This window comes from Rutilus rutilus (assembly GCF_951802725.1).
Source record: "Rutilus rutilus genome assembly, chromosome: 10".
Lineage (NCBI taxonomy): Eukaryota > Metazoa > Chordata > Actinopteri > Cypriniformes > Leuciscidae > Rutilus > Rutilus rutilus.
In genome coordinates this window covers 10229528-10247659 of record NC_140215.1, presented here as the reverse complement: position 1 = coordinate 10247659, position 18132 = coordinate 10229528, and the positions used below count along the sequence as shown (strand labels likewise).

At 36.6% G+C, this 18132-nt stretch overlaps 1 protein-coding gene across 1 annotated transcript; it reads left to right on the top strand.

Moving 5' to 3' along the window:
- The first annotated feature begins 7 nt into the window (after positions 1-7).
- On the top strand, positions 8-17296 carry osbpl11 (oxysterol binding protein-like 11). The gene is made up of 13 exons (XM_084420235.1): positions 8-294; positions 770-838; positions 1352-1527; positions 2661-2740; positions 4035-4223; positions 4320-4518; positions 7727-7869; positions 10256-10396; positions 10539-10992; positions 11084-11270; positions 13657-13839; positions 14214-14367; positions 15287-17296. The coding sequence occupies exons 1-13, from the start codon at positions 215-217 to the stop codon at positions 15368-15370; spliced, it is 2139 nt and encodes a 712-aa protein (XP_084276361.1). The 5' UTR covers positions 8-214; the 3' UTR covers positions 15371-17296.
- Positions 17297-18132: the final 836 nt, after the last annotated feature.

Here is an 18132-nt window from a genome sequence, read left to right as displayed (position 1 = left end):
GTGGGTCGCGAATGACTTCACGCTCTGTCATGGCTGCACGAGACATAAACATGCCAGTGGTGCTGTAATTCAGAGCATTACACCAGTGCGATGATTACAACAGCGGCCATAACAAATAATTTTGACTTGAGCTTCGCCATATGAAATCGGTTGGTCCGTGTTTGAGCGGCAGGTGAAGTGTTAGCTGTGTTGTAAGATCATAGGACATCTAATCATGCAGACTGAAGCCGTACTGGAGCATCACAGCAGCTCACAGAATTCCCTCAGGACGGGCTCCAAAACCTGGCAGTACAGGTACTTCACACAAATATTCTCATTTTAGAACAATCTATGTTTAATTATAAAAAAATCCTCGAAATCAAAGAGCAAAGGCAATACCTTTAATGTGAGGAGGAGATTGTATAATAGTCAATTTCCGGAGTAAGCTGGACTTTAAACACGACATTGACATATTTCTGTCATGGTCTACTGTATGTCGTTCCATCTATATGACTTACTTTTTTCCATGCTTCACAAAAGTACAGCCTCAGTCTCCTTTCACTTACATTATATACTTACAGACGATAGACCATAATTTGGTATAGTAATGTGGATATGTGGTATCCACAAATGTGGTAATGTGGTCTTCAAACATCCTATGAATGGTGTAGCCTACAGCTTTATGGTTGATATTTGGTGATATGATCTTTTGGTAATAGTATGAATATCCGGTACACACTAGTGCTTTTACAACATTGAGTTTAATGAATTTTCTTTTTATTAACTGAAGTGATCTGATGGAAAAGGTGGATGGGTATTTGATGAAATATACCAATCTTGTGACTGGATGGCAGTATCGGTGAGTCTGATGTATTCATTTTTTATAAACAGGCCAAAATGGAATCTGTGTATATTTACTGGGAAAAAAAAATCTTTGAAATTCTACCAGGTAAAATGTAATGGCCAAAATATTTAATAAACAAACATATAATCAATGATGAATGATTAGACCTTTATAATCAAAGGTATGGATCTGAGAGTGCATATTTCATCCATGGTTATCATATTTAGATAAAACTAAAACCATTAAAAACATTTTGTTTTGTTTTTTTGTTTACTAAAATAACTAAAACTGAAATAAATATTAATAAAACCTTGTATAGACAAAAAGTGACTAAAACTTTAACTAAAATTAAGATGAAAATGAAAACAATTTCAAGATATTAATAAAACTATAGTATCTCATTGATACTAATATAACGCTGATTCCATGTGGGCCTGCTTATATGCTCAGAGCCTCTTCTGTTTAATCAACAAGGGCGCGACTTTCTCCTCAGTTTTCTCTAAAGCTGTTATTTTTCACTCACTATAGATATTTTGTGCTCAACAATGAGGCAGGGCTGCTGGAATACTTTGTAAATGAGCAGTCCAGGAATCTGAAGCCCCGGGGCTCGCTGCCGTTAGCCGGTGCAGTGATTTCCCCCAGCGATGAAGATTCACACACCTTCACTGTCAACGCCATCAGCGGAGAGCAATACAAACTCAGAGGTTGTCACATGATCTCTTTCACTCTTTTTCTACTTTTTTTTTAAAACCCCAGATGTTTTCACTTCCTTTTATATACTGTATCTTCTCATTGAAGTGAATGGCTTAGTATAAATAAAACAGCCCTAGATAGAGCTCTCTTAATCATACCACAAGTTTTTTTTTTTTTTTTTGTAAAAATGATCCTTATACTAGCATGGATCTCTGGTCTCAGTGGTCTGATCTGAAATAATATGATCCCAATCAAAAGGCTTGACATTAACTTTTTTGCTCACCAGCAACTGTGGCTTGTGGTTTCCAAAGTTATTAGCTACTCAGCATTTTCACTGGCCACAATTTTGACACAGATACCATGGAGAAAAACGGCCACATATCTCATAATTTAGCAGCAGGCATATTAGGCTGCTAACTTTAAGTTAGCTTTAAGTCACTTTAAGACCTGACACACAGATCCATTATGCTGTTACACATTTGTTTTCTTTCTCAACTGTTTACGTTCACTTTAAACATAACTGAATGTGTTTACGTGAATACTTGCCAAGACCTGCATTTTGACATTATTTTGTGTTTATTTGATTGTTTAAGCGCAATAAGCAGCGAAAAATAACTAAATTTAGTACTGAGAGGCGGCTTTATGTGCATGCACTTTGGCTGTGAGCGCAGAATCTGCGGGAATTAGTCAAATTATGCGCGGTCTCATGCTGAAATTCAAGCCCTGTAAAATCAATGATATTCATTCGGAGCAAATTAAATGAGTGAGTGAGGGGAGGCGGGTTTGTGTGTCAACTCACTGTTAGACAGATGAAAGAGCGAGAAAGCGCTATCTATTCTGCGGAAAATGAGTATTGGATGTTTCAGATATTTCAGTATCGATATGTATCTTAAAATCTATCTTTTTTTTACAACACTACATTGCACTTAGTTTATTATTTCAGATGCCTTTTTTAAAAGACTACAATTGAAAAATGTATATATTATATATAAAATTCAACCCGCCAAAGTGGCTAGTAAGAGTGACCGTGTGACACGCCACTGCTGAAATCCAGCCGCATTTGGCGGGTGTTAATGTCAAGCTCTGATCCCAATAATTTATTTTATGTTAAAAATCTTTTTAATACCTGTCTGTGTAACTTCAGCCTCAGATGCAAAGGAGCGTCAGCACTGGGTCAGCCGACTGCAGATCTGTGCGCAGCACCACACGGAGGCGATGGGCAAGGTGAGACGGTACAATCAGACACCTGTAATACTGTAAAACCACCACTGCTCAGTGATTTCCTAAGTTACAGGAGCAAACAGAAAATCTGTTCAATTACAATGCAAAAAATGTAAGATTCTATCATCATGTTGTTTGAAACCAATAAACTATCCCAACTTTCTTCTGAGAACCAAAAACCAACCATTATTGACATCAAGTCTGGTATGATGTGAAAACCCTCCTATTATATATATACATGTTAGACAAACATATTTTTGGGATTGTGATTTCTGCTCCTCTGAGCGATTCGTTTTATTCTGTTCGTACCCTTGAAATGTTTTTTAATCATCACGTCAAATTTCACAATGCACATTATTTAAAAGCAGCTTTACAGAAAACCATGATGTTAATGTATATAATATCTTAATATCTTCATGCCTTGTAGTTGTATTTAGCATATTAGAGCTGAGCGATAATGTAGTCTACATTTTGCAACAATACAAGTAATCAAGCTTTTGAGATATTCTATATAGTATATATCGCCCTACCGCAAGTATACTGTATTTATGTGTATAAAGTAGGACATTCTTATATATACAACTTTATATAAAGAGATGGGCAATAATATAACTACATTTTGCATTGATATAAACAAGCAGTTATATAGTATAGTATAGTAATATATAGTATAATATAGTATATTTTTCTTTACATCAGTGCACTATATGTACATTTTGCACTATATGTACATATATATATATATTTCTTTACGTGAGTACTTTAATATACTTTATATTAAAATACTTTATATCCAACTTTTAATATATCTCTGGATTATAATATAATAGTTTAAATTTTTTCTACGATATAACAATCAAGCTAATCAAGTTAATCCAAGATTAGTTTTAGAATTTGTAGGAAAAATACTATATTTAGTATCTATTTTAAATTTTGCCAACTCAAATATAGTTTTCACTATGATGATAGCCAAAGAAGCTGACATGACAATAACAAACTAACAAACAAACTGGAATGATGTGACTTTGCGCTGCATATTTGACTATTATGTGACTGTGAATTAGATGTAGCTGAGGTAAAGATAATCAGTGAATAATGACTTATATATAGGGTCTGTTTATCACATAAAACCTCAGAAGACTTTTAATATAGTGTAAATCATAAGGCCCATTTTGTCCTTTGTTGTGCTTCGCAGTAAAAATCATCACCCGCTTTCTAGCATAAATGTGGTAAATGATGATAAAATTGTCATTTATTTGTAAACTAATCCTTTCAGCAATTATCCATAATCCCACAGACAAACCCACCGCTTCAATCTCGCAGTCTCTCCATGGCGTCTCAGGGCAGTGGCAGCTCTCCAGGGTCTCAACACAGGATCAACCAGAACTCAAACGCCCTGTTGGGCCTGTCCCAGCTGCAGCGCGGCTCCTCCCTTTACTCCAGCAGGAAATCGCTGCTGCCTGATCACTTGCTGGAGGCCAGAGAGGTATGAATGAGTGATGCTTTTAGAGGCCCAGTGGCAGAGTCAATTAGTTACTTTAAAAACATTGGATTTTAACCGAATGTTTTTGTCCTGCTCCAGATGATGAGCCAGGCGCAGGGCCAGCACAGAGACCTGATCCAGAGTATTGAGGGTCTGCCCTCCTCCCAGGGTCCCTCTCCCTTGGACCAAGACCTGCTGCTGCTGAAAGCCACCTCTTTGGCCACTATGACCTGCCTCAGCGACTGCTTGCATATCCTGCAGCTCCAACAAGTGGCTCGGCAGAAAGTTCCTCTCGTTGGTGAGATTTAAAACATTTTTTGGGGGGGGATTATGGATAATTGCTGAAAGGATTAGCCTAGTTTACACATAAATGACAATTTTTATCATTCTCATTTTGAAGAACCGATATTGATTCTTAAATCCTAAGAATAATATAAATAAAATAAAATAAATGCCATCTTGGCGCTCTTTAATGTGGCGTGATGGAGCTGGTCATCTGTTCCACTTTACTACTAGTTACAGCACGAAATAAACATGAATGAACATCAGAAGGTATGTTAAAAGAAATCCATATCATGTCTCGTAATCGTTCGATGAGTCTCTCAACCGGGGAAATATGTCAGTAAAACCGCTTGTAAACACTGTCACATAATGTTAGATTTACCTCAGAAAACCCATTCAAAACTCATTAGTCAGCTTGAAAAATTAACTCTATAGAGGAGCATTTTGCTAAATATATACACCATATTTCATATTGTATTTTGACTTAACTTGTTCTTCAATATTTAATGTATTTTTGAATGTTTTTATGACAGCCACCATTTAAATGGTTATATAAAAAAATAGTAGAAACTTTCTTATGGCCATTTTAAATGTAAGTAGCCTACAAATCAGTTAATTTTAACCTTTAATATTGTTGTAATGTATCATCTGGGGTTCCCTTTCTAGTTTACAGCATTAGTTTTGTACTAGTCTATTGGTAATTGATAATGTAAAAACTAAGCTATGATTGAATGGACAGAAAGATACAAAATTATAAAAATGTGTAATTAGGTTCATAACGCTTGACATCTGGCTCTGTCTGGATTTTTGCCTCTGTCAGGCTCTTTTAATCTTAGACCTGACTTTACTCTATACTTTGTCTAATGCTACTGCAGTGCTTGGATGTTAAGTGAAAGCATTTCTCTTCCAGTAAAAGACAGTAAGAGGGTTATTTATAAGCACAGCTTCCGTCACCATTTTAGACCATGCGTCTCTTGTATTCCTATCTGATTTTCTTGACAAGATTATACGTCTAAATTGGCAGCATATCCTAATTTTATTTTCTAGTTCGAGTTCTAGTTTTGTTAATTTAGCAAGTGTTTTGAACAGTCATTATTTAGCTTCACATGACCATTTTCACCCTCTTTCTGACCCTTAGAATTACATTTTTGCTGTACCTGTAACACTTATATGTATAATGTGAAATGGGAATGCAATGCTTTAGGGCAACTAAGGTCCAGTCTCTTTAGTGAAATATTTGGCGAACTCTATTTATTTTTTTGCTAAAACAGATTAGTTGTCAAAAGTCTAGCGATGCATGAAGCACTGCTCACTTTCAAACCAGGTAGCTTTCTGTTGGTCAATGCAGTGAATTTGAACACGAGTGAAATCTGTATGGGGAATTTCTTTCCCTAATTCAAAACTCCCAATTGCGTGATTCCTATTGAAATAACTTTCCCTGCAAAATTTCTCTGTGCAACCTTTACTCACAAGCTGCAGGACTGCTCCCCATATTCTTCAATAACAACCACTTTGAAAAGTCTTAATTAAAGTTCAGTCGCTTGTTTTTAACATTATGTACTTAAGAAACATATGCAGAACTCAGTCAGAAACCGCACAAAGTTTAGCATATTTTCCCATGTTTACTCTTATCATTAGTTCTTTTGGCATTTAGGAATAATAGTACTGTATCTATTCAGCTTCCTTATTACTTAACATTGACTTAGTGGAATTTCTTAATATCAAATAAGCATGTTTTTTTTGAATGGCTGATATTGCTATCTAGAGAGCAGAGTGGCCGATATAATTCGATATTGTACAATTTAATAATAACAAATAAAAATTGTAGAGAAAATGTGCAGTGTCACTTTGCAATGCTGTTGGTAGATTTTGCCACTGCCCACTTTTGTTTATCTGCCAATCGGGCACAGATATTAGACAATAATCTTAAAAGAGCCAAATATTCACTGATTAATTGTCCTGGGCTGCATTGCCCAAAAATATTATAAGCCTAAGTAGATCGTAGAGATCATTGGTGCCAATAATTTGTACAATGTGAACAGGCTTATGATGCTTTTGGAAATGCAGCACTGGCTGATATAACAGTCTGTCATTAGTCATGTTTTCATATTTATCTGTTTGGCATGCCATGATTTATGTTAAAAGGAGCAAGTACAGCCTCCCTTTTTATTGAATACTCTCCTGGTGTAGAGTTTGTGTAACAATCATATATTGGCTGTCGAAATGCAATCCAAAGATGAATAATGTAGACTCTTTTAGATAACAACAAATACTCTCCTTCTCCAAATCCGCTATCAGACAGTTATTGAATACCTTAAATCACATATTCACTGCGACTCACTGATCCTTATGTGTAATCCAGGTCAATGTGATAAGATCAAAATACACAACGCCACAAGTCTTTCTGCTCGCATCACAGTGCCGTGTGTGTGTACCAAAAATAACCAATAGCTGAACAGCTAAAAAGGTAGCTAATTTTCCATGATATAGTACAGAAAAACCACAAGTGTTTGTGGTCACAAATCCAATAATCTCAGGTCATGTTTGTGCCTGTAGAATTTATGACCTAGAGCCCTGCTCAGCGAGTGGAATATTGTTTTATAATTAATGAGGAACTGTATCCACCACTGATAGACTTCTGCAGGTAACAAGAGCTCTGCTGGCGTCACTCAAGCGCAGCGGTTGACAGACTTACCAAATTGTGTTACCATACTGTTGTCAGTTCTTGGATAAATATGTCTCCTGTGAGATTTGCGTGTTTGTGGGTTCTTCTGGCCCAAAAACCCTTGCACGAATATTTATTTTGCCAAACCAAAGACTTCAAGTTGTGTGCTTGACTTTAATGCAACCCATTCATATTTTATTACTCTCTGACTAGAAAGAAACATGTAAACATCACACACTTCCAGGATCACCTGCATTTCCACTGTTGTTGAAGTAGCGGAGGGACCATGTGAACTTTCTGAACTTCCAAATGACTGGAACAAAACAAAAACCACCAGATTAGTCTCCGTGCCAATAGGCAAACAAGTCAACAATGGGCAGGGCCTCATGCAGACGGTGAGACCCTGTTCTCAGGTTTCCACTGAGAGCTCTGTGTCAGTTGTCAGAGCGCTAAACGCCCAGAAATCCTGTGGCGTTAGAGGCTGCTGTTGGCCTGTCGGCATCGTGCTGGTGGGCCGGTGATATGAGCACTCCTGAGTCTGGTTTTGTGTGCCCTGTAGGCCCTGCCCTCGAGTGGCTGGAGCCAAAACTCCCCGACATCCTGAAGAATGGAGGGACGCTACCCAGCATCACCAAAGATGATGGTAACACAGTGGGAACCGTTCTAGAACCTTTAGAAATGGACTCCTGTGATATCGCTGGGGTAAGATTTGCTTTATCTAAACTTTCTTGCTGATATTTCTCAAAATATCTGAGTTTGAATAATCTTTTGAAAATCCTTATTGATTAATCACACTTGACTTAAAAATGGTAAAGTTTAAAAATTATGGGATCTAAAATGGTTGTCCAAATTAAGTGTAGAAAATTGATTTCAGAGGATCTGAGCTTGTTTTAGATTACACACATTTTTGATTAATTTCAGAATGGCTGTTTTGGATTGGTCTGGTCAAATATTCTATTCACAAAAATGTGTTTGTTCACTTAAATTGCACTTAAGTATGTACGAGTATCATTGTGTTAGATAACAAAATATCAAACCATGTGGTATCTGCAAACAAATTATGCTTTTCTCAGAACTAACAAGGCTTTTCTGATTTATATTCGTTGTCAAACAACAGGTGTCCTACAATAGCAGTGTAATCACTAGTATACCTTGTATACTCGTCCACCTTGAACTCCCACTATTGGTTGAGCCAGTGCTGTTATTTCGGGCTGGATGGGAGGCTTAAGCAAGCAACAGTGTTTTGGTTGCACCACAGAAACACAGTGTTTACACTTTACTACAAAAGTGACAGTAAAAACTTGTCACATTGTTACAAAAAAAATCAGTTTCAAATAAATGCTGTTCATTTGAAATTTCTATTCATAAAAAAAAACAGCTTCCACAAAACAATTAAGCAACAGATCTTTGTGCAACATTAATAATAAGAAGAAATGATTCTTGAGCAAATCAGCATATTAGAATGATTTCTGAAGGATCATGTGACACTAAAGACTGGAGTAATGCTGACAATTCAGCTTTGCCATAACAGGAATAAATTGCATTATAATATAGAAAATAAATTATTAAAAATTTGTTTTAATTGTAATTATATTTCACAGAATTACAGTTTTTTTTACCATATTTTTGATCTAATAAATGCAGCTTTGGTGAGCATAAGAGACTTCTTTCAGAAACTTTTGAACAGTATATTAGTGTTTTAACATTGTAAGAATTGCATGCTCCAGCTTTATGGAGACATTTTCCACTAACATTTCATAACCAGACAGTGTATGAATGATTTGTACAGTATATATTTTTTTTATCATTTTAAAACCTTTTTGTGAATTGTTAGGCTTAAAAAGTGTGCTATCTTTGTTTTATAATAAAAAATGACACTTGGTTTGATATTTTGTTATATAATGCATATACAATATATAAAATTAATTCATGCATTTTGACATTCACAAAAGTATGTCTTAAGTTTCTCAAATATATCCTGCATGTTATCACAGCAACACAATTGTGCGTGATTGTATTCATAGCAGATGCTGATGATAATTCCTGACAACTGATGTTGTTTTGGAGAAGGCTCTCTGACTTTGAGTCTCAAGAGTAATCTTTGCTTCAGTTACCTTGATGTAAACAAACACCTGAGCCTCCCCGATTGTCGAACTGTAGACAGGGCTCCCTATTAACCTGAGTAAATTTGTCTGCGGCGTTAAATGTTAACTATGCTGTATGTTTTTTTTTTTTCTTCTAAATACTCTTGCATAATGTTTTGCTTAACTTAACTGTACCCTAGCATCCACTGTTTCAAGCAGCATAGAAGATAGATTTCAGTCTGAAAAACAATCATATACAAAAAAAAAACATATATATATATATATATATATTCTACATTATGTAATGTAATAATTTGACAAGTGTCATTAGTGGTATTTGCTGAGGCAAGCAGAACCTATTACATACAGTACTTAGGGTTTGGATTTAAACAAACCAAAACATAACTTGCCCACATGTACAAAATGATGCCTCAGATTGTTGGGATAGCTGTGCTCTTCCTTATTTCAGTGATCAATTTTATGAATTTCATGGTAAAATGGGAGATAAATCAGAGAGTTGCATCCAAGGAAGGACTCGAGCCATATCTTGGGGACATAATATCATAGAGTAAAAGTTCATGCAATACTTGGTAATACCTTGCAATTTTAAATTTATGATTTCCAACACTGGCAAATTTATAGAAGCCATTCAAATCTTAAAAATTATGTTAATTTCTATATTTTTAAAGCTCTAAAATATGTAATCAGCCAAAAAAATAAAAATAAAATAAAACTGTATTAATTGTAGTCTAATTTATATACAATTATAGTATTTATTGGTCTTTTTAAATATCTTTTATTTTTATATTTTCAGTTTTCATTTTAATTAAAGTTTTAGATAATTCATATACCTCTACCTCTATAAAATGTAAAACAAAAAAGCATCCTGTAGATGGGGTATCCCATCCCCGTAGAGGGGGTCCCAAAAACTAGTTCTGTGCTTGCAGTATTTTGTTGGTTGCGTAGATGAGTTGAGTAATCATGGAGTTTGGTGTGTGTTTCAGGAGCAGGAGGAGATTGATGCCACGCAGGAGGTCGACGATTCCTCTCCAGTCGAGGAGGAGGATCTGGGTGCTGTCGAAGAGGAGCGCAGCGTCATTCTGCACCTCCTCTCTCAGCTGAAACTGGGCATGGACCTCACCAGGGTATATCAGCTCCATCTCGTTAATGGCTTCTTGTGTCTTTCTCAAACCTCAGATAAAAGTTTAAATCACACCATTTCAAATTAATTCTGTTATGCAATTAAAATAACATTGTGAAATAACAGTGTTTCACATGGGTGTATAGGTGGTCCTGCCTACTTTTATACTGGAGAAGCGCTCCCTGCTGGAAATGTATGCAGACTTCATGTCCCATCCGGACCTTTTCGTGGCCATCACCGATGGCTCCAGCCCGATGGACCGCATGGTCCGATTTGTGGAGTATTACCTCACTTCCTTCCATGAAGGTCGCAAAGGTGCCATTGCCAAGAAGCCCTACAACCCCATCATCGGAGAGACCTTCCATTGCTCTTGGAGAGTACCCAAAGCGACATCATCTCCGACAGGTGTCCCGAAAGAGGGGACCTCGTGCGCGTCAGACTGCTACAATGTTCGCTTTGTGGCTGAACAGGTTTCCCATCATCCCCCTGTCTCGGGCTTCTATGCAGAATGCCAGGAAAGGCAGATGTGTGTCAACACGCATGTGTGGACCAAAAGCAAGTTCATGGGCATGTCCATTGGCGTCTCTATGATCGGAGAAGGTGCGTTTCGCCTGCCTCACACTCAGTTTACTTTGAAGTTTCCATGGATCCATTGTTGATTATTAGGAATGTTAACTTCCTGTGCTCGCAGGTAATCTACACCTATTAGAGCATGATGAAGAATACACCTTTAGTCTGCCCTCTGCTTATGCCCGCTCTATCCTCACTGTGCCCTGGGTGGAACTGGGAGGAAAGGTCAATGTCAACTGCGCCAAGACCGGCTACTCTGCAGTCATCACCTTCCAGACAAAGCCTTTCTATGGGGGCAAGCTGCACAGGTCAGGATCACACTGGATCACATTACGTGACTCCATTTTCCATCTCTTTGAGACCGTATAGGGTTTTCAATGTAAATGTATACAGCAGCCGTGATGAACTGTTAATTATACACTACCATTTAAAATGAATCAGTAAGTCTTTAAAAAAAAATAAAAAAAATGTAATGCTTTTATTCAGCAAGGATACATTACATTGATCAGAAGTGACAGTAAAGACATTATAATGTCACTAAAGATTTCTGTTTCAAATAAATGCTGTTCAACATTGATAATAAGAAATTATTCTTGAGCACCAAATCAGCATATTAGTCTTCATCTGATCCTTCAGAAATCATTCTGAGTAAATGGCTGCTGTAAATTCAGCTTTGCCATCACAGGGATAAATAAAAATTTTAAAGACATAAAAATAAAAACCGTATGAAAACCGTTATCTTGAATAGATAGTTTTTTTTTTTTATCAAATAAATGCTGCCTTGGTGAGGAAAAACTGTTGTGTAAATGTCCAGATTATATATTGTCCAGGCACATTATCTGAGCAAAACACTGTAACACTTTACAATAAGGTCTCATTTGTTGAGATTAGTTAATGCAATAACTAACATGAACTGAAAAATACATTTAGCAATATATTTTTACAGCGTTTATCAACCTTAATTAAAGTTAGGTAATAAAATATTCATCTTCATGTTAGTTCACAGTGCATTAACCAATGTTAACAGATACAACTTTTGTTCTTAAAAATGTATAAGTAAATGTTGAGATTAACATTAACTAGAATGAATTAATGCTGTAGATGTATTGTTAAATGTTAGTTCATGTTAACAAATGAAACCTTCTTGTAAAGTGTTACCCAAAACTCTATATTCAATAAGAAAAACGTAGGGGACACTTGTAATGATTTTCCACCGTTTCTTTGACCCCCGGAATTAAACTGGCTGTTTTTTGCTCCTGTGCCATTAAAATTTCAATGAAAACGCCACATGAAGCACTTTTCTGAGCTTATAGGGCCTGTTTACACCTGAACACTTCATGTGTTTTTACTGATCGAATAGCTAATCTGATTTGTTAAAACGGTCCCATTTACACTTAATAAATGTCCCTGCAAAACGAATATAAATCTGATCTTCAATTCCCGCTCTATGTGCAAATTTAACTGCGTTCGCGTCAACGAAAGCGCCAGATATGAGCTGCATTTTATTTATCATCAGCTATTTTCAAGGTCAATAGGAGTAGGAGAGAGAGCGGCATCAGCATTGGTAAGATCATTTAGTCTCACTACTTTTAATGAAGATGATTGTGTTTTGAGCATATGCGGCAGCTTGCACGTCGGCTTGCTGAAAAGATACATAGCATCTGCAGCGATGTGTGTTGCAGTAGCGGTCATATCCGGCCATAACATGTCATATAGCCTAAAACATTTTGGGAGATGTAAAATTTACAACCAGATGCATTTACAATTGTCCTGTTTCATTTGGAATGCGTCTCAAGTTACCTCCTGAAGATTGATCGGAATTAAATCCATCTCGAAAGCATTTCGGAGGGCATTTACACCTGTTTTTTTCACAATCGGATCCGATTGACCAGGTTTAAACAGCCCCATGACAGGTTGTGACTTGTGAGTTTGCTATGGGGTCTTGTTAGAGAAGTATTATTTCCTATGCGTATTCAATCAATGCCACTGATTATACATGATTAATTTTGTTACATTTAAATGAGGTACAGAGACTTCCTTACATAACTTTCAATCATGAAAGATGCATTTTGTTTTTGACATATTTTGACAGTATTTCTATTGTATGTATGTATGTATGTATGTAGTTATGTAAGGAAAGCTCTGTACCTTATGCAAAATTAACAAAATTATGTATAAGCAGTGGCATTGATGGAATACACATAGGAAAAAAACATTGTGACAGGTTCACAAAACAATCTAGCAAAGATGAGACAGAAATGATTATGGACCTTGTAAAAAATAGACGGAACAATATTTTCACGTGGCCGTGTGAAGGACACCCTCTGATTCTATGCAAATGAAGCTGAAAACTGCAACTGGCTGAAGAATTGGCTAGACGTCTGCCCTAGTATCAGTCAATGGTCTTTTTGGACAGTTGAGGAAATTGAGTTCTGCAAGTTACAGTAGTACAATAAATTAACTTATTTTAGTCGCGATGGAACAGAAGTAGCGACAGATCTTTTCTTCCATACTGTGATGTACATTTGAGTGAAATGGATCATAGAAAAAAAGAATAAATGTAGGGAAGGGACTTGTTTCTATCCATCGGTTGTTGATTGGATGGAGGTTAAATAGGTTTCCTAGTGGTACAAGTGCTTTAATCAGAAAGCCGAGCCAGTGGACTGTAACAGAAGCCTGTGCTTTGTTCCTCAGAGTGAACGCGGAGGTCAAACACAACCCCACCAACTCCGTGGTGTGCCGCGTGCAGGGCGAGTGGAACGGCGTGCTGGAGTTTTCCTACACCAGTGGAGAGACACGTGTCTTAGACGTCACCAATCTCCCCGTCACCAGAAAAAGAGTACGGCCCAATGAGCTGCAAGGACCCTACGAGTCCAGGTAACACCAGTTAATCAGTTCATGTAAACAGTTTATTATTGTATTCAAGCCACACAACAGTGTTAATGTCAGTATGATGCCATATTTTTAAAGGAGCAAAATAAACAGCACACTAAACTAAAAGGTTAATTTTATGAAAATAAGTAATCTAAAGGAATACTTTCAAAAACGATATTATGAAGGGTTGAGAAAGAAGGTCAGATGGGTTTGAAATAAGAGTAAATGTACAGTTTTTTTTTTTTTTTTTTTGATCAAATATTTATTTAAGGGAAAAACATAATTTTATCATGTCTTGCTATCTGTGAATTCAGACTGAAAAAGGTTTAATGTGGTGTGAGGGCTCCATCTTTAACCGTTGACTCTTCTGCCTGTAGGAGACTGTGGCAACATGTGACCGAGTCTCTGAAGGAAAGGGATATGGAAAAAGCCACGGAACACAAGCGTTTCCTGGAGGAAAGACAGAGGAAAGAGGAGAGGCATCGTGCAGAGACACAGACAGCATGGAGGACCAAATACTTTGAGCGCAAAGTAAGAACACATCTGCATCTTATTTTTTTAAATCATATAATAATTTCTACATAAAATAGTAAATAAGTGGCCACGGGTCCTTAAAAAGTCTTAAAGTTTTCCTAATAATAGGCCTTGAAAAGTATTAAAATAACTTAAATTCAGATTCGATGGGCCTTTAAATATTTTTGGTCACATTACCGCTAAACTTTCTCCAGCCTGACAGACCCCATGTCTGTTTACAATCATTGGACAGGCCGAAGATTTTTTTCCCATGGTAGTTACTGCGTCATCAGAGAGAATACAGCTAGCTGACCAGTCTCCTAGGCTAGTTTAAAATGGGTAAATGTAAGTTTACTGAAAAACGATGAGTTCTCGTGGTGGTTGAAGCCTGTGCCTGGAAATGTGTATTAGGGGAAACTGCGCCGTTTGTCGGAGATGTTTTTAACTCTGTAGCGCGCAATGGGCATCATCAAGGCGGTGGAATTCCATTCCACACATGGAATCATGATAATAAGAATCATTATCAATAATTGAGCATCAGTAATAAATGTAATTTAAAGGTCATCACGCTGAACAGGAAAACTCATCTAGTGAATTCTGCTTTTACAACCTCCTTGTGTTTATAGTCATGCTTTTGCAAACTCTTCTAACTCAAGATTTCCAACTGGTAGATCTTAAAGATCGAAAGAGCTGTTGGAATCTTAGTGGTTGGTTTATAGCCTAACTTTAGCTTTTTACTTCTGCCGATTGTATTTAGGCTTGTTCATTTGTGAAGATTATCTTGATGAACAATACTTGTAAGAATCATACACTTTTGTTGGTCACAGAGTTTATTTTCTGCAATAATCCAAATGCCAGTAGAAAAAATCCTATTGTGTTTTTGTCGAGGGAACCACAGTTCTTCAATTCCCATTTTTTTTTCTTCTTCTCTTTCCAGGGTGAAAGCTGGGCGTATTACCAACCACTGTGGAAAACAGCAACTCATAGCTCTTCCCCGGTTCCCCCTCCTCAAAATCCATGACCTCTGACCTTTTAAGAGCTGAGTTCAGGCACTGTACAGCCTCCTGCTATAGTAAACCTCTGGCCCTGTGTTCCCTCTCTCACAGATGAAGACATACACTCTCCTTCGTATGATTCCTGAAACATAACTTCAATTTGAGTGTTTGTGACGCTTTGTGGACTTGCGGGTTTGCACTCTGATGTTCATATTTTGCATCCCTCGGTGGTAAGATACTACACAGTGAATGATTTCTCAAAATCTGCACACTGATATTCTTTGTTGATGTTGCCTTAACAAGTGTCGTATGTAACGAGAACAGTACAGCCTGACGGTTCTTAATGTGGGATTGTGTTTGGGGTGAACTTCTTAATCTGACCATACTGTATTTGACCATGGTACAGTCAAATATTTCTGATTCTTTTAAAATTGTACATGAATTGTCATGATTTAAATATCAAATGAAATGCAGGATTCGGGGAGTTCAAAAGGACAGCTGCATCAATAACTGGCGAAGATGTGAGTTGTTATTGCTTAGCGGAGCCAGACGCAGCTAGACTTTTGATGTGAGAGAGAAACCGTTGGCTTGGCTTTTGTATTATGCTGTCTTTTTCTCGTTCTTGCTCTGGTAAATGAGGCTTGCAGGTGCTATGCACAAAATCTGGGCCAGATCGAAGTGTTCGGGTAGAGGCCTGCTCTTCTGTTTCTGCTTGATGTTCACTGAACAGTTCCGTTGGCTTCAGTTTCAGAGAGATTTTAAAGGAATAGTTCACCCCAAAATGTACGTTTTGTCCTCATTTACTCACCCTCATGTCATTTAAAATCTGTAAGACTTTCTTTCTTTTGTGGAACACAAAGATATTTAAAAAATCCATTCAGCGAATGTCAATTCTTTGAAATATCTACTCTTATGTTCCGCAGAGAAAGGAAAAGTCATAAAGGTTTGGAACGACATTACTCACCCTGTTCTATGTAGTCCAGATGACTTGTGCACTATAAGTCTTCTGAAGTCGTATGATGAGTTGTGAGGAACTGACAGAAATTTAAACTGTTTACTGATATCATTAAATATAATTTGCTCTGTTAACTTCAACAGCTTAGATTTCGGTTGGCCTTGCTTAGAAAAATATATAAAAAAAACACTCAAAACCAGCTTGTTTTGCTGGTCTTAGTGGGGGTTTTTAGCACTTTTCAGCTGGTCAGAGAGGAAGACCAGCTAAGACCGCTGAACTAGGTTCAGAAGAAGTTTTATAGAGCACTTTTATGGTGTTTTTCTATATATGAGGTACAGTATAAGTCAAAATTCACTTTTCTTGTATGGAAAAGAGAAGCTTGGACATTCTGTCTGACAACTTCTTTTGTTTTTCATGGAAAATCAGAAAATAATACAGGTGAGGAAATACATGAGGGTGAGTAAATGAAGCCAAAGTTTTCATTTTTGCAGTCAGATTTGTTTATAGCATGTGTTCCTTGCAGAAGGTTCAGGTTTTAGTTAGCTGGTCATGATAGTAAGGTTTTTTTTGTTTTAATCATGTGGAAATTTGTGTTTAAACGCTTCATCGTTTGATCTGCCAGCTGAGGACAGTTGCAGTGACGGTGCTGGCTGAAGTGTTACGTCTCTCATATAATCTCTGCTTCAGCCCTGGCATTGGTTGCGCTGAGAAACTTGTGGTGCCTTATTTGTGTTAGTCTTCCTCTCGTTCCACCTCACAGCCGTCAGCTTTCTCATTAAACCAGAGTAAGACTGAAGACCGCAGCCTTTGTATATATCTCTTCTGTAATTTTCCTGTCCACTAAAGACAGAATTCCCACAAAGTGTTTTGTTCATCATCAGCTGTGCTTTCCACTCAAGTCATTCTGCTGAGCCATCAACTGCACTGATGTTTTAAATACACTCCCTGTAGCCTCAGAACATATGATTGAAAATAATAAAAGGGTTAATATATTGGAGGATTTCGCATTTCTTTTCATTTGACTTAATGAGTGTCCGTGTGGTATCAAGAGGAGATGCAAATATCTCACAATAACTCACATGTAAAGGAAGATCCATGGGTAGTTGAAATGTGTGACAAACGGATTTTGCTAATTCGATTATAGTTATTTAGGCTGGCATATGACCTAATTTTAATTAAGACATGGAATATTTTGTACTTCATATATATATATATATATAATTATTTATTTTTTTCACATTTCAGGACCATTTTAAATAATCCAGGGAAGGCAAATCTGGAGAAGCCCTTTCTGTTTTAGTGTAAAAAATAATACAAAGGTAATTGTGACATTTCTCACAATTGTGACTTCAATATATATTTTATACTTGTCAATGCAATCTTATTTCTCATAATTGCAACTCTTTCTTGTGATTGTGACTTCATATCTAATTTTGACTCATGATGTCACCGTGTGACTTAATATCTCACAATGTGACTTTAATATTTTACCCTTTTTACACTAATTGTAATCTCACAATTACCTTTTTTTTTTCATAAGCAGAAACAGGTTTTCATTCAAAACAGTGATTACAAATGGTGAAAAACAAAGTACTGCGTACTTTCCCTTTAATACTGTATTAATGTTCACTACCATTCAAAAGTTTGGGGTCAGAATTTTTCTTCTTTTTTTCTGAAATTAATACTTTTCAGCAAGGATGCATTAAATTGATCAAAAGTGACAGTAAAGACTTTTACATTGTTACAAATTTTTATATATATATATATATTATATTATATTATTATTATTATTATTATATATTTTTATATTTTTATTATTATATATTTTTTTTT